The sequence below is a fragment of the Aethalodelphis obliquidens genome, unplaced genomic scaffold, assembly GCF_003676395.1.
Source record: "Aethalodelphis obliquidens isolate GAN/ISIS:26980383/991018 unplaced genomic scaffold, ASM367639v1 scaffold8, whole genome shotgun sequence".
In the NCBI taxonomy this organism is placed as follows: Eukaryota; Metazoa; Chordata; class Mammalia; order Artiodactyla; family Delphinidae; genus Aethalodelphis; species Aethalodelphis obliquidens.
In genome coordinates, this window is record NW_020837952.1 from 48,755,749 (window position 1) to 48,769,439 (window position 13,691).

Sequence of the window (13,691 nt, forward strand, 5' to 3'; positions counted from 1 at the left end):
TCCCCCTTTGTGCTTAAGCGAACAGGTGGGTTTCTGTTACTTATACCCATTCTGTCATTCTCTTAACTAAGAGAAAAACAACCAAATAAAGAAGCAACGTCCCAGTTCAGTTCAGTTCATGGCAATTTATTTAATTTAAAAATAAAAACAGAAACAAAAACAAAAAACAAATCAGTTTCCAATGAAAATACAAACACTTTGGGTGGTTAGCCAGCTTTTTTTTTTTCCCCTGTAGGCTGTCCTGGGCTCAAACCAATCAAATGAATGAAAACCAATTTTGACTGGAGACATAAAGCATGTTGCACCGTTTAAATTACACCAATATATTATTATAATACCTTTGAAATGCCTTTCAGACCAATAAATAAAAAAAGACAAATTCAAATAAAAAAGTCAACTTTTTATTACCAAAAAAAATAGAAATTAAATAAAAGTCACAACACGGATTAAAAAAAAATGTGCAGTCAAGTTTCTCTCTTTTTTTTTTTTCTTCTAGGAATGATACCATGCCAGTAAATCCCTACAGAACATTTCCAGTTTGGCAATAAGCAGTCAGTCAGTCATTCACATTTGTACTCAAGACAGCAGGCGTGGCCAACACTCACCAGAGTCTCACCCTGAAAGATGCACCTTGTCATCTGCAGAAGCAGCACCTTGTAACAGGGATGGAAATTCAGAGAGTACTTGGCATTTTCATTTTGCCTGGGGTCTTGAAGCACTTCCTGAAAACTGATCATGCCTTGAAATTTACCTGTAACAAGAAGTATAAGTCTACTCCTTTGGCAGATGTGTAAACTAAGACACTGAAAGGCCCACAGAGGCAAGGAAAGGACCAGGAGAGCTGACCTTGAATCTCCTGCTTGGTCCACCAGGTCATCAAAGTGTCTCTCACTTGTAATTCCATGGAAATGAATCAAGCATAATTTCCTTGGCTGGGATTGGCTGGAAGGGATGATAGGACTTAATCAGGAAGCAAGGGAGCTGCTTTGAGGGCCTGTCCCTCTATTCCAGGTTTTTCCTTAAAAGGACAGAGTCAGCATCACGTCCAGAATCAGAGGATGTTAGCAGAATGTCAGAACTAGGCAAGGCCTGAGAGACCAGCTAATCTACCCCTCCAGCCCTCACTGAAGGGAAAACTCAGCCCCGGAGATACTGCAGGTCCCTGAGGCCACCAGCACACCAGGATTAAACTCAGGGTCTCTTCCTCTGAGTGGAGGACTGTCTTTACCACAATCCACTGTCTGGTTCTACTGACAAAAGAGAACATACATGTGTTTTGGGGGCGGGGGTAGAATGACGTTCCTTAATAGTGTCATTTTTACTTGAAGATTGTAAGGATGGAAAATACCAAACAGACACAATCACTTGGGCAAGAGGAAAATACACCAACCAGTAGGTAGGTGTTATACCTAAGTCATACTGACAGCTACCAACCAGGCTGGCTGCCATGCATGAGGGACCAGCAGTGTGGCAGTGCAGGCTGTCCAGAAAAGCTTGCGTAAAATGAGACAAGGAGGGAGCTTTAGAGATTGCAGAATGCCCTCCGCGCACCCACACGCCCCATACACAGTTTGCTAGCTACGGAATTTTTTTCCCTTTGAACCTATCTTGGAGTTCAGGAAGGAGGTGGAATTGAATGAAGGGAAACCGGAAAGCTTCCCATATTACACTACTCAGCTCAACCCGAAGGGACGCACAAGCCAAAGCCCCAGAGCTGGTGACAAGGGGAGAAATGAAGCCATCTCCTTAGGGAAAAGGGCAGTTTCATTCTAATCAATGTTCTTAGTACCTGAAGGTGAATTCCTTCTCTTCTCCCCATGAACTATTATCTGTTGGTTTTCCCCAAAATACCCCCAAGACTAGTTCTCCTTAAATGTCTAGCTGGCTTTCAGAAGTCAGCCATCCTGAAACAAAAGTTTCAATTCGCTGGGGCCAGTAGAACCTGAAGTTGTCCCAAACTCCCAAATAAGACCATTAATTCCAAACTCGGTATCTGAAGATGCCCCACTGTGGGCGTGACATCTGATCACCTGTAATCCGGGTGTCTAGAAGTTACACTATGTTAGCTATGTTACTTTTCAAGCTAAGAGTCCTGTCACACCTCTTTTCTGCCTCCTCCAGAACCATCTGGAGGACTTCCAGGGAAGTGTTCCCTCTCCGCTCTGCTTCCTCCCAACCCACTCTGCTCTTGAAGCACCTTATTCATCTGAGTGGCTGGAACGCTCCCCCTAAAGCCTAGGAGTTCTAGGCAGGTAGGACACAGAATACCTAGATTCGTACGGGGAAACACCTTCCGCCTGACTTACCTTTCCTCATCCAAATACCCCACCTACACACTAACTCCCTAGAAGGAAACTCGCCTACCTCTGAGGATTCTACCCTTAGTGGATGGGGAAACCGTTTGCTACGAGTAAACAAGGTTAATGGTTGAGCGAGTTACTCCTTTGGGGACTATGGACGATATCACATCCAATTCAAAACATTCACACAGGTCAGAACCCACAAGGCAGCATTCCAGTTAATATTGAGATGTTAAAGAAATTGACAAGTTGTCCCCTTGCTGGTGTGGATCAACTTCCACTCATCTGCAAAAGATCACAGAGGGTTCCAAGCTCTGTTACACACCATAGTTTTGACCTCTGACGCCACCTCTTTTTCCCTGTCTACCCTTGGAGGTTGTGCTGAAGAGCCAGGAAGACACCAGGAAAGAAGAGGCAGACAACAGAAAGCCAAAAAATCACCATGGGCTGGCTCTAAGTCCTTAGCAGTGTTCAGAGCACTCTCTCTCTGACCAAGGCCCTGTCTTCCATTCGAGGCAGAGTAGCAAATTAACAAATGCCATACCAGTGGCATGAAAGAGATAACACAGATCCCATGGGATCTACACTAGCACTCCCAGGGCTTAGCCAGGTCAAGGATGGCAACTACACAGCAAGAGTGCTACTGCACCCCTTCCCATCCCCATGGCAGCCATTACTATTCAATCACAGCACTCCTTCCCACTGTCTGGGCTACTCAAACCAGCACACCCAGCAGCCCCTATCCATCAATTACCGATTCAAGCTCAGATGAAATCTACGTGCCCACCCCCTGCAGGCAGACCAAGCCTGCTAAGGCAAGGAGAGAAGGAGCGAGCTCTGAGTTCACTCAGAGCAGATGGCCCCAGTCTGTCTTGCCCTCCTCCAGAAGCACGTGGACGACTTCTAGGGAAACGTTTCCTCTCCCATATGCTCCCTCCCCACCCCCTAAGTGCTGGCCAACACCACCTCCCCTGGACTCTAGGAGGTGCCGTAAAGCAAATGCCAATGAGGATCCCACTTCTGACTGGCAGTTGGCAGGACTGGCCAAGAGCCCACTTCTCCCTCATACGCACTGGCTCAAGGCTGCAAATTTGGCCAAAGCAAGACAGCACCGATCCTTTTTCAGTCTGTTGTCATGGCCAGCAAAGAGGTAACCAGCTCTGTCCATAGCCCAGTCACCACTCCCACTCCTCCCTTGTACCCACCCCGACCCACCCCTGCACCCTGGGGAGCTAGTTGAGTTTGTTACAGATCTCCAGCGCTTTCTTGTAGACCTGAGTCACGTCGTCCATGTCCGTGAGGAGGGAGAAGCTGCTGTCTCCCAGCCGGTTCCGGTACCGCTTCAGGTACTGGGGCCGGGGCCGGTTCTGGAGCCCCTCAAAGTCCTGGATCTGGAGGAAGTTTTCGGCAGAGACGCAGCTGCGGATGCGCTGGCGGGCAGGGCGATTCTCCTGCAAGTCGAGCAAGTCGAAGGAGTCGCTGGACAGGACGCTGTCGTCGCTGATGACGCTGGAAGGCCGGCTGTAGCTCCGGGAGAGGCCCTCGGCAGGGATGCCGGGCTCCAGCAAGGATTCCAGTGTGGGCATTTCGGGGCTGGCCAGGGCCGGGTCCATGGTGCCCTCTGAGTACTTGCTGCTGTGTTTCAAGATGCCCTTCCTGTGGCAGGAGAGGCTGTGGGACGTCACCCTGGCCGGATCCGGGGGGCTCGGGGAGGGGATGCCGCCACCCAGCCCATCGTTACTGTCCAGCAGCTCCGAAGACTCGCTGCGTTCCGGGGACGAGTAGTAACCCGATTCTCTCTGCTGGGTCTTTTTCAAGATGCCTTTCTTGGGCATCGTGGCCGACTGTTTGGGGCTGAGTTTAGCGGGCACCTCCGCCTCGGGGGCGCTTGGCAGGGGCACGGCAGTCCGGCACAAGTCCTGCTCCAGCTTGAAAGCGGGGGGTAAGGCGGGGCTGACGACGCCTTCGATGAAGCCGGTGCTGTGAGAGCGATGCTCGCTGTTGCTCCGCTTCTTCAGGATCCCTTTGGGCCGCTTGGAGCTCACCTTGGATGGGCTCTCAGGCACCGAGTCCTGGCCGGACTGAGCAAAGTCGTTCTCCTTCTTGGACTTCTTCAGCGACCGCTGCCGCTCCAGCATGACCTCGGGGGCCCCGGGTTTGGCCAAGCCCTTAATTTTGGCTTCGGCCTCAGCCTGTAGCCCTGTGGAACGGTGGTGCCAGTCGATAATGCGGGCCAAGAGTGGGGACTCGGCACTGTGAAGGGCATCGCAGTCGCAGACGCTGCTCTTGTAGCCCCAGTTCACCCACCAGTGGTTGGCAATGTCCTCGATGGTGGCCCGGCGGTCGGGGTTCACCATCAACATCCACCGAATGAGGCCTCGGGCATCTGTGGGACAAGAAGCAGAAGGAACGGTACATTTTACGGGAGTTTGGGGCTTTCCAAAGCTGACGCTCTGGGGGCGCAAAGGAGACACACTCATTTGAGGAAAAGGCCAAATGGAGCCCTGGTGCAGCCACGCCATGGAGCAGGAAGCCGTAGCCTTCTAGACTGTCCATCAGAAAGCGTCATCAGGACTCAGAGCCACAGGCCAGTGGGCTATCAGAGCCCGGCATGTTTCTCCACGCTACTGACGGAATGTCAGACTGCTGACTTTCCGTCAACTCAGATCTGTATAAAATGGGGAAGGCCAGGTAACCAGGAAAGAATCCAGACCTGACCCCAAGCAGGGCCCCACCATTCCTTTGGTGGATATCATTTTACTAAATGGGAAAACAGGTATAGATTACCATGGCTTTTAGTCCTCCAAAGTTAGGTTTATAGAAACACACAGCACTCAGGTCACCAGGAAAATGTGTCAGCACAAAAAGGAAATTTAGGGCTGAGACGGCAAGGAAAAGGCTTCTCATCAGAGAGGGAGAGACAGAGAAGGATGGAGAGGTGTTCACACCTGGCACGCCTGGGCCTTGAGAGGGGGCCGTCCCCAAGGCTGGCCTGACTCGGGCCTTGGCCGGGCTCTGAATCCCACACCCAAGTGCTCACCTCCTGTCCCTCTCTGACATAAGCCATAGCCTACCAAGCTGTCAGATCAGGGAGCTGATCTCTATCTGCTATCCGTTTATGGCCTGTCTGAAAAACTCCATTTGTCAATTTCTGCTGCCAAAGAATTAGGGGAAAGCCCCAAAGGGATGTTGAGGAGGCCACAGGAACCAACAGACTCTCACAGCTTATAAATCGCCTTTTAAGATCAAATCGTGCTCCCCAAATGGGGGTTGAATTATATCCTGGGAAGGCGCCACCTCCCCTCAGCTACTTATGTAGCTAATGAGTAGCTGGCCGGGACCTGGTGATGGAGCCAGGGGTGAGCTGCAGCCCTGAAAAGTAACAGGATGTTCATTCATTCAGTCAATAAATATTTTCTGAACCCCTGTAGTGTACCAGAAACTGTGTTGACACAAGTTATCTGGTCAGGCAAAAAGGCTGCCATAGATTTCACCCTGAATTTTCTAAAAACAAACCAACAAACAAGAATACTCGGGTTAGCTTATTGAAAAAATGTACAGATATAGATATCTGCATATCTATACCTGTTTATACATATAAAATACTCAGTGCTCATTATTCACAGATTCTGTATTTGTAAATTCGCCTACTCATTAAAATGTACTTGGAACCCCCAAATCAATACTCAAGGTGCTTTCCACGAACTGGCAAAAAATGTGAATTACCCCCCCGCCACACAATGCGCATGTGTGTTCCCAGCTGAAGCAGAACCAGGTGACAAGGCACTGCCTTCTTGTTTCTGCTCTCATGCCGTAAGCAAGTGTCCTTTTCACAGTCCGTTTAGTTCATGCTTTTCACATATTTGCACTTTTTATTGGTGATTTCACTGTTTAAAATGGCCCCCAAGCGTGGTGCTGAAGTGCTATCTGGGGATTCTAAGGCCAAGAAGGCAGTGATGTACCTTACGGAGAAAACATATGAGCCAGATAAGCCTCATTCAGGCACGAGTTAAAGTGCTGTTGGCCGTAAGTTCGAGGTTCATAAATCAACAATATATTTTAAATGAGGCGCCTTTAAACAGAAATATACATAAAACAAGGATATGGATTGATCAGTTGACAAAAACGTTGTGACCAGAGGCTCCCAGGAGTCGAGCCCTGTATTTCCCTATGAGTAGTGCTTCAGTATTCACAAACTCAGCGTTCATAGCAATGTTATAGGACACAACTGCGGCAAATAATGAGAATCAACCGTGTGTGTGTGTATACACATGTAGGATGCGCGGACTGCAATATACGAAGTGTCTGTTAACCACATTCCAAATATGGCCACCTGTACACACCCCTTCTGCACTCAAACAATGCTCTCCCATCAAGAGATGGAGCTTATGGCCTTGGTCGCTTTGACCAATAGAACGTGGCAGAAGTGACATCATCTGGCTTCCAAGCAGACGTTAAGAAGGCCTGGCAGCTGCTTCTTCCTCCATCTTCGAGCCCTGAGCTGCTATGTAAGAAGTCCACGCTCCTTCCTAGAGAGAGAGGCCTGGGGAGGCAGCTCATGGGGAGAGAGCCCACACAGAGGGGCCCCGAGGTGTCCCCACAATCGGCCCCAACTCCAGCTACCATCTGATTGCAACTGTAGGAGAAACCCAAGGCAGGCCAGAAAAGCTCTAACCAATCCAGGGAATCAAGAGATAACGGCTAATAGATGTTGGTTAAACTGCTGAGTTTGTTTGGGTGTGGGAGCGGGACGGGATAGACTTGTTCTGTGGCAACAGGTCATGAAACAGCACCCATGCGCCACACCCCCCGGCCAGGGCAAGGTGTGCAGAAGAGCAGCTGCCACCCTTAGAGTCTACTGAGGGGGTCTCACGTCTTCGTGGACTGGAAGGGACTTCACGTAATACCTTTTCCAAAATGTGGATTTACAGTGGAGAAACAGAATCTAAACAGGGTAAGGGCCTTGCCCAAGTTCACACAGCAAGCCAACAGGACTCCTAGCCAGCAGAGTAGAACAACTGTTCCGGAAATATCACAGCGGGAAGGTTTGGGGAAAGCGGCCTAATAAGCCAGCTCTGCCGGAAGGCAAAGATCTGGGGGGAAGAAAGAGGAAAAGCGGGAGTCTTCTTACAGACATGGACACAAAAGCAGAAAGCGTGAGCTGGCCTCGCCCGGCTTAGCCGCTGACCCTCCGTGGGCACACACCTGAGGGCTGCGTGGGCTCCCGGTACTCTCCGCTGCTGATCTGCCGAATGAGGTTTTTGTGATCGAAACCATCGAAGGGCATTGTTCCATACACGAGAGTGTAAAGCAACACGCCCAGAGCCCAGCTGTCCACCTGGAGCAGAGAGACAAGACATATAGGAGCTGGGAAGCAGATTCCCTTCCAAACCATTAGCATCACAGACCACGAGCAGCCACCCTCAGTGACCCCAGGAATGGAATTTAGCACCTGGCAGACAGGTTCCCACCACAGCCTGACACCTGATACGCAGTGCACCTGGGGCCTGTTTCAGAGCCTGACTTTTTCGTTGCAAACTGAGACCAACGGTTCCAACCCACGGAAGAACTTTCTTGAATAGACGATATTCTTTGATCCTCACTATAATTTTGTGAAACAGGTAGGGCCCCGGATTATTTTCAGCCCTATTTGGCAGATGAGAATACTGAGGCCCAAGGAAGTTAAATGGTTTCTCCAGAGGCCCCTCCCCATCCCAGTGATGGAGGTAAGACTGGAACATGGGGTTCTTGACTCCTAACCCAGGAATCCTGCACCTTCTTCAAATGGATCAGGGGTTGCAAACTCAAGTGCTTACAAGAGCCAGGCAGACAACAACCATGAACAAAGAAAGAGAGATGGTGGGGTCCCACGTGGAGTGTTGGTTTGAAGACAAACTGTAGAGGGCATTCACCCATCTTACACAGGCAGCCTCCTCTGGCTAGTTGCTGTCACATAGTAATATAGGCCCAGCACTGCTAGATCCTTTGTTTTTTCAAGAGAAGTCAGAAAACAGATTTTTATGCGAAATCTCCCATTTATTAAATGTTCAATTTTTTTTTAGAAAGATGGCCAAATAAAGCACTCTTGCTGGCCAGATCACAGGCTGCCAGCTTGTAACCTCAGAAACGGATCATCGAGGATCAAAGCAGCATTCATTATCTGTGATAAATTTACAGTGTCAGGTTTCTGCAATGTTGTAAATTGGACCTTAGGCTCCTCCCTTACATTCTTGTTTTGGAAAGACTTTCTCCTTACTGCAAGTGATGGAGGCTCTTGGCATCCGTCTCTTTACCCTCTAGCCCTGCCCCAAACACTCTCAAACAGATAAATACTTGGAAGGAAACATTTCAACCCACTGAATGGCTGCTACTTAAGGTATCCTGAGTGGATGAATCTCTCTATAAATAGAACTATCTCTTTAAAAGTGAATACTCAGTCACAACTCACCCATTTTCAAAATGATATTTTCACATACCTGTGTCTTACAGTGGCCCTGAAAGCTTTAGGCACACAGAGAAAATGTATTTCTCATGAATCAGAAGATGCAATTAAAATGTATTTCCTTGATCAGAAATACATGCTGTCAAAGATACACGCAAAAAGGTTCGCTGCAGAGTGAGGCTGTTTGCTTTCTGTTTTGCTTGTCTTATTACAATAGGGAACAACTGAAAACAATCTGTCTAACACTAGGGAAGTGATTAAATAAATTACAGTATATTCATACAATAAAACATCATGTCATCGTTAAAAACCATGTTTTCAGTAATAACAAATTCAGAAAAGTCACAATTTTAAGTTAGCAATAAAAGGAGAGATGTACACCTATAATAGTGACCTCAATTGTTTGAAATACAAGATCTACACTGGAAAAAAAAGCCTAAGAAGAAGTCACATAAATATTACGTGGTTATCTCTTGTGGGGAGATTGCAGGCAACTTTATTTTCTCTTTTAGGCTGTTCTGGATTTTTCTCCCAGGTGTGTATATTATGGCTTTTATAATCATATAAGGAAACGGTTTTTTGTTTGCTTGCTTTTATGTTTGTTTGGTTTTTTTAAGTATTCCTTGGTTCAGTTCTTTTCTCCTCTCCAGCCCCCCACCGTACACACCAGGCAAGCTGCTCACCTCTGGCCCTCGGTAAGGCCTCCCGTTGACAATTTCGGGAGAGGCATAGAGTGGGCTCCCACAGAACGTTTGCAAGAACTTGTCCTTCTGGTACAGGTTGGAAAGCCCAAAGTCGGCAATCTACAAAGAGGAGCAAGACCCAGGGAGCCTGTTAGCATTACAGTCAGCGTCTGCATCGGCTCAGCTCACACCACACGGACCAAAGCAGCTGAGGCGCCCCTGCGTGGCTCTGCCAGCTGGGTCACCCTTTTCTTTTTTTTTTTTTACTTTATTATTTTTTATTTTTTTAAACATCTTTATTGGGGTATAATTGCTTTACAATGGTGTGTTAGTTTCTGCTTTATAACAAAGTGAATCATATACATATGTTCCCATATCTCTTCCCTCTTGCGTCTCCCTCCCACCCTCCCTATCCCACCCCTCCAGGCGGTCACAAAGCACCGAGCTGATCTCCCTGTGCTATGCGGCTGCTTCCCACTAGCTATCTACCTTATGTTTGGTAGCGTATATATGTCCATGCCTCTCTCTCGCTTTGTCACAGCTCACCCTTCCCCCTCCCCATATCCTCAAGTCCGTTCTCTAGTAGGTCTGTGTCTTTATTCCTGTCTCACCCCTAGGTTCTTCATGACATTTTTTTTTTCTTAAATTCCATATATATGTGTTAGCATACGGTATTTGTCTTTCTCTTTCTGACTTACTTCACTCTGTATGACGGACTCTAGGTCTATCCACCTCATTACAAATAGCTCAATTTCGTTTCTTTTTATGGCTGAGTAATATTCCATTGTATATATGTGCCACATCTTCTTTATCCATTCACCCGATGATGGGCACTTAGGTTGTTTCCATCTCCGGGCTTTTGTAAATAGAGCTGCAATGAACATTTTGGTACATGACTCTTTTTGAATTATGGTTTTCTCTGGGTATATGCCCAGTAGTGGGATTGCTGGGTCATATGGTAGTTCTATTTGTAGTTTTTTAAGGAATCTCCATACTGTTCTCCATAGCTTTTGCACAGCAAAGGAAACCATAAACAAGACCAAAAGACAACCCTCAGAATGGGAAAAGATATTTGCAAATGAAGCAACTGACAAAGGATTAATTTCCAAAATTTACAAGCAGCTGGGTCACCCTTTTCTCTGCAGCCCTGAGCTTTCATGAAAGGACCAGTTGGCATAACTGGGCCAGTGATTCCCGACTGCAGTCCCTGGCACCCACTGCATGCTCTGTTACTTAAAATCACTCCTTGCAAGGACTCTATTTTCATGTCAGTGTAGACTTGTCCTGAGAAATACCCACAGAATCACATGCTCGATGTTTCTGATGAATACTACAGTGTGTAACTATTAATCTGAGACCCGTCCGTCTGTGGCCTACCTAAAGTCTCACTGCCTTCCTCCACAGTGGTGTACGTACCTACCTGTGCACTGGACATCACCACCTTTTATAGACCTATGCACCAATCAGAACTGTATTCTGCCCACCTTGGGACCCTAGATGAAATGGACCCACAGCACCGGGTTCTGAGTCATCACATTGCAGCCCAAACTCTGCCACTAGCCATCTGTGTGACATGGAGCAGGTCCCTTAGCTACTCTGAGCCTCAGTTTACCACCAGAAAATGGAAACCCATGATCCCTATCCTCTTCTGGATCACAGGATTATTGTGAGAATGATTTAAAAAAAAAAAGAATTAATCAAGGTGAACGAAAAAGTGCCTTGAAACTTTGTCTACAAGTTCCAGGCAAATGTTTTCCCTAACCTTGCTTCTCTTGTGTCACACACCCCTTGGAATCACTCTCTTCTCCTTTGGCTTCTTGAAGTGTTTTACTATCCTTTATGGCAGCGCTCTTCTGTGTGTGTGTGCACCTATTCATATATACGTATAATGTATATATGTTACATGTATATACGTATTATCACATATATATGTATAATGTATATATTATACATGTACATATCATCACATATATCACATACATTCATATACTATATATTACATATGTACTTACATATGTATGTACATATGTATATACAAATATATATATTATATGTATATAAATTCACCTTGCCTACTAGGCTGAGTCCCCCGGGGCAGGTGGCAGGTTCCACATCTGCCCCTCATCTCTGTAACATCCACTGCTTAGCACCTGCCCTCACCCAAGAAACACCTGTCACCAGAATAGGCATTATATTTTGAAAAGCACAAGACAATTAGTAGATAATACAAATAATAATAGTAAACTTAGTTACCACTTACAGAACAACCTCCAATTATCAGGCATGGTTCTAAGCACCTTACACTCTCTAATCTAATCCTATCTAAAATCCCATTTACACAACCATGTGAATGTATTTCATGCCACTGACATGGTACATTTAAAAGTGGTTAAAATGGTAAATTTTATGTTATGGATATTCTATCATAATTTTTTAAAGACCCACTTAACAGATGAGAAAACTGAGGTTTAGGAAAATTAGGTTATTCGTCTCAGGAGAGCTACCTAGCAAGCAACAATGTAAACCGAGTGTCTCTAAAGGTTCAAACCACTGCCCAGCGCTGCCCCTGGGTAATCTGCAAATCTCACCCAGTCTAAGCCAGCCGTCCACGCTGAGCCTCTGCGGACTTCTGCCCTTCCCCAAACTGATTTCCACTTGAAGCTTATAAATAGGATGAGTGATTCACACACAGCCCAGCTGAGGCTCTGTTTTGAAGGCAGCGCCCAGAAGAAGGCTACTTTGTAAAAGTCACCCCTGAATGAACGGAATGGCACTGAAAGCAGCTGGCGCACAACCGCCCTCAGAAAACGCAGTCTCGGGGCTCAGCTTGCACTTAATTGCCCTGAATTCCACTTTCTTATCAAGGACCCTGACTGGCTTGCAGGAAGTTGGTTGCAAGCTTTATGAAGTGTGCCCTGTCAATCAGGACAGGAAGGGACCAGCTGCAGCCCTGGAACATCCCGAGAAGTCGGCTAAGGCAGGACACAGCACTGTGAACATCGGCGGCATCTGGGGCACTGCATGAGCTTCCAAACACAGGCGCACACGCACACACACGTGAGAGGCACCCGCCACCACCACGTGCAAAACCCCACACACACACCAGGAGTGCTCGAGTCTGGGCATCCCTGCTTTCTTTGTAGCCCTTCTGAGAAGTGTGTTTATGTTACGGCCCACTCCCATCCTCACAGACTAATGTTTATCAGCCTCTCCCAGTTAAACTGTCATTGTTGCTGACATAAGATTAATAGAAATCTAGATTAGTCCCTGTTCTTGGCACTTCAGTGGAAAAGAAATATTAACACACACACACACACACACACACACACACAGTTCTCCATCCTTGAGCCACTTAAACTTGGGCTGCAGCTCTAAGATTCCACGCCGTATGGAGCTTATATCAACTATAAGACGGGAAATGGCCACTGTATAAAACTTCTCAAAGCCTCAATTTCCCATCTGTAAAATGGAGGTAGGAATAGTATCCAGCCCCACGGTGTCATAGTGAAAATTAAATGATGTAAAGTATGTGCCAATTACTATTTTAAGCATTTTACAAAGTTGGAGCTCAAATACATGTCCCACCTTTAAATCCAACTGGATAGCTTTATTAGCTTCACGATACTCAAAACAATACTGGTTTTCCATTGGAGGTAATTATGTAAGGTTTCTTTTTCAAATACACATGATTTCTTAAGTGAATTGCACTAAATAAAAGTATTAAAGTGAAATAGCACAGAAGATACTAGGAAAAGGCAAAATCCATGAAGAGAACAAAAGAAAAGACATTTGGGAAATTTGGGAAATAATGATTTTAAACATAATAAAACAAAAAGGAATCCCAGAAATGGTTCCAACCTGGAAGAGTCGTAAGCGGTGAACTAATCCTGCCCCTCGCTCTGTAAGTGAAGCAACTGAAGGTTACAGGACTTAAGAAGCTCCGCTGAAGGTCACAGACAGAACAGCTACGTGAACATTGGGTTCTGTACGATTCTCTGTAACAGAACATCAGTTGTGTATCGAGGGTGACTCCACCAACGAGGCATCCAGCTTTGCTTTCAAAGTTGTATTTTGCCGACACGCTGGTAACCTTTGGAGAAAGGTAACCACTTTGCTGGTGATGGGCTGTTGCCCTGCCCCGTTCAGAACCACCCTCTGTCCTCACACTGGGCTATTCAGTTCAGCCTGGACTCTGAAAAGGATATCAACACTCATGTCCTTAATTTCTAGAGTTTTTGTTGTTTTCAAACCTTTCTACAGGTGTGC

General features: G+C 46.7%; 1 protein-coding gene across 3 annotated transcripts in view; it reads right to left on the reverse strand.

Moving 5' to 3' along the window:
* Nucleotides 1-477: 477 nt before the first annotated feature.
* The window catches only part of NUAK1 (NUAK family kinase 1), a 68,299-nt gene continuing 55,085 nt past the window's right edge, over nt 478-13,691 (reverse strand). For 2 of the 3 annotated variants that reach the window (XM_027107425.1, XM_027107427.1), the window contains exons 5-7: nt 9,426-9,545; nt 7,506-7,638; nt 478-4,686 (exon numbers count right to left, since the gene is read on the reverse strand). In XM_027107425.1, the coding sequence (XP_026963226.1) occupies nt 3,533-4,686; nt 7,506-7,638; nt 9,426-9,545 (1,407 nt within the window). In that variant the 3' untranslated portion in view covers nt 478-3,532. The remainder of the gene's footprint in view (nt 4,687-7,505; nt 7,639-9,425; nt 9,546-13,691) is intronic. The other variant, XM_027107426.1, reaches the window with a different exon arrangement.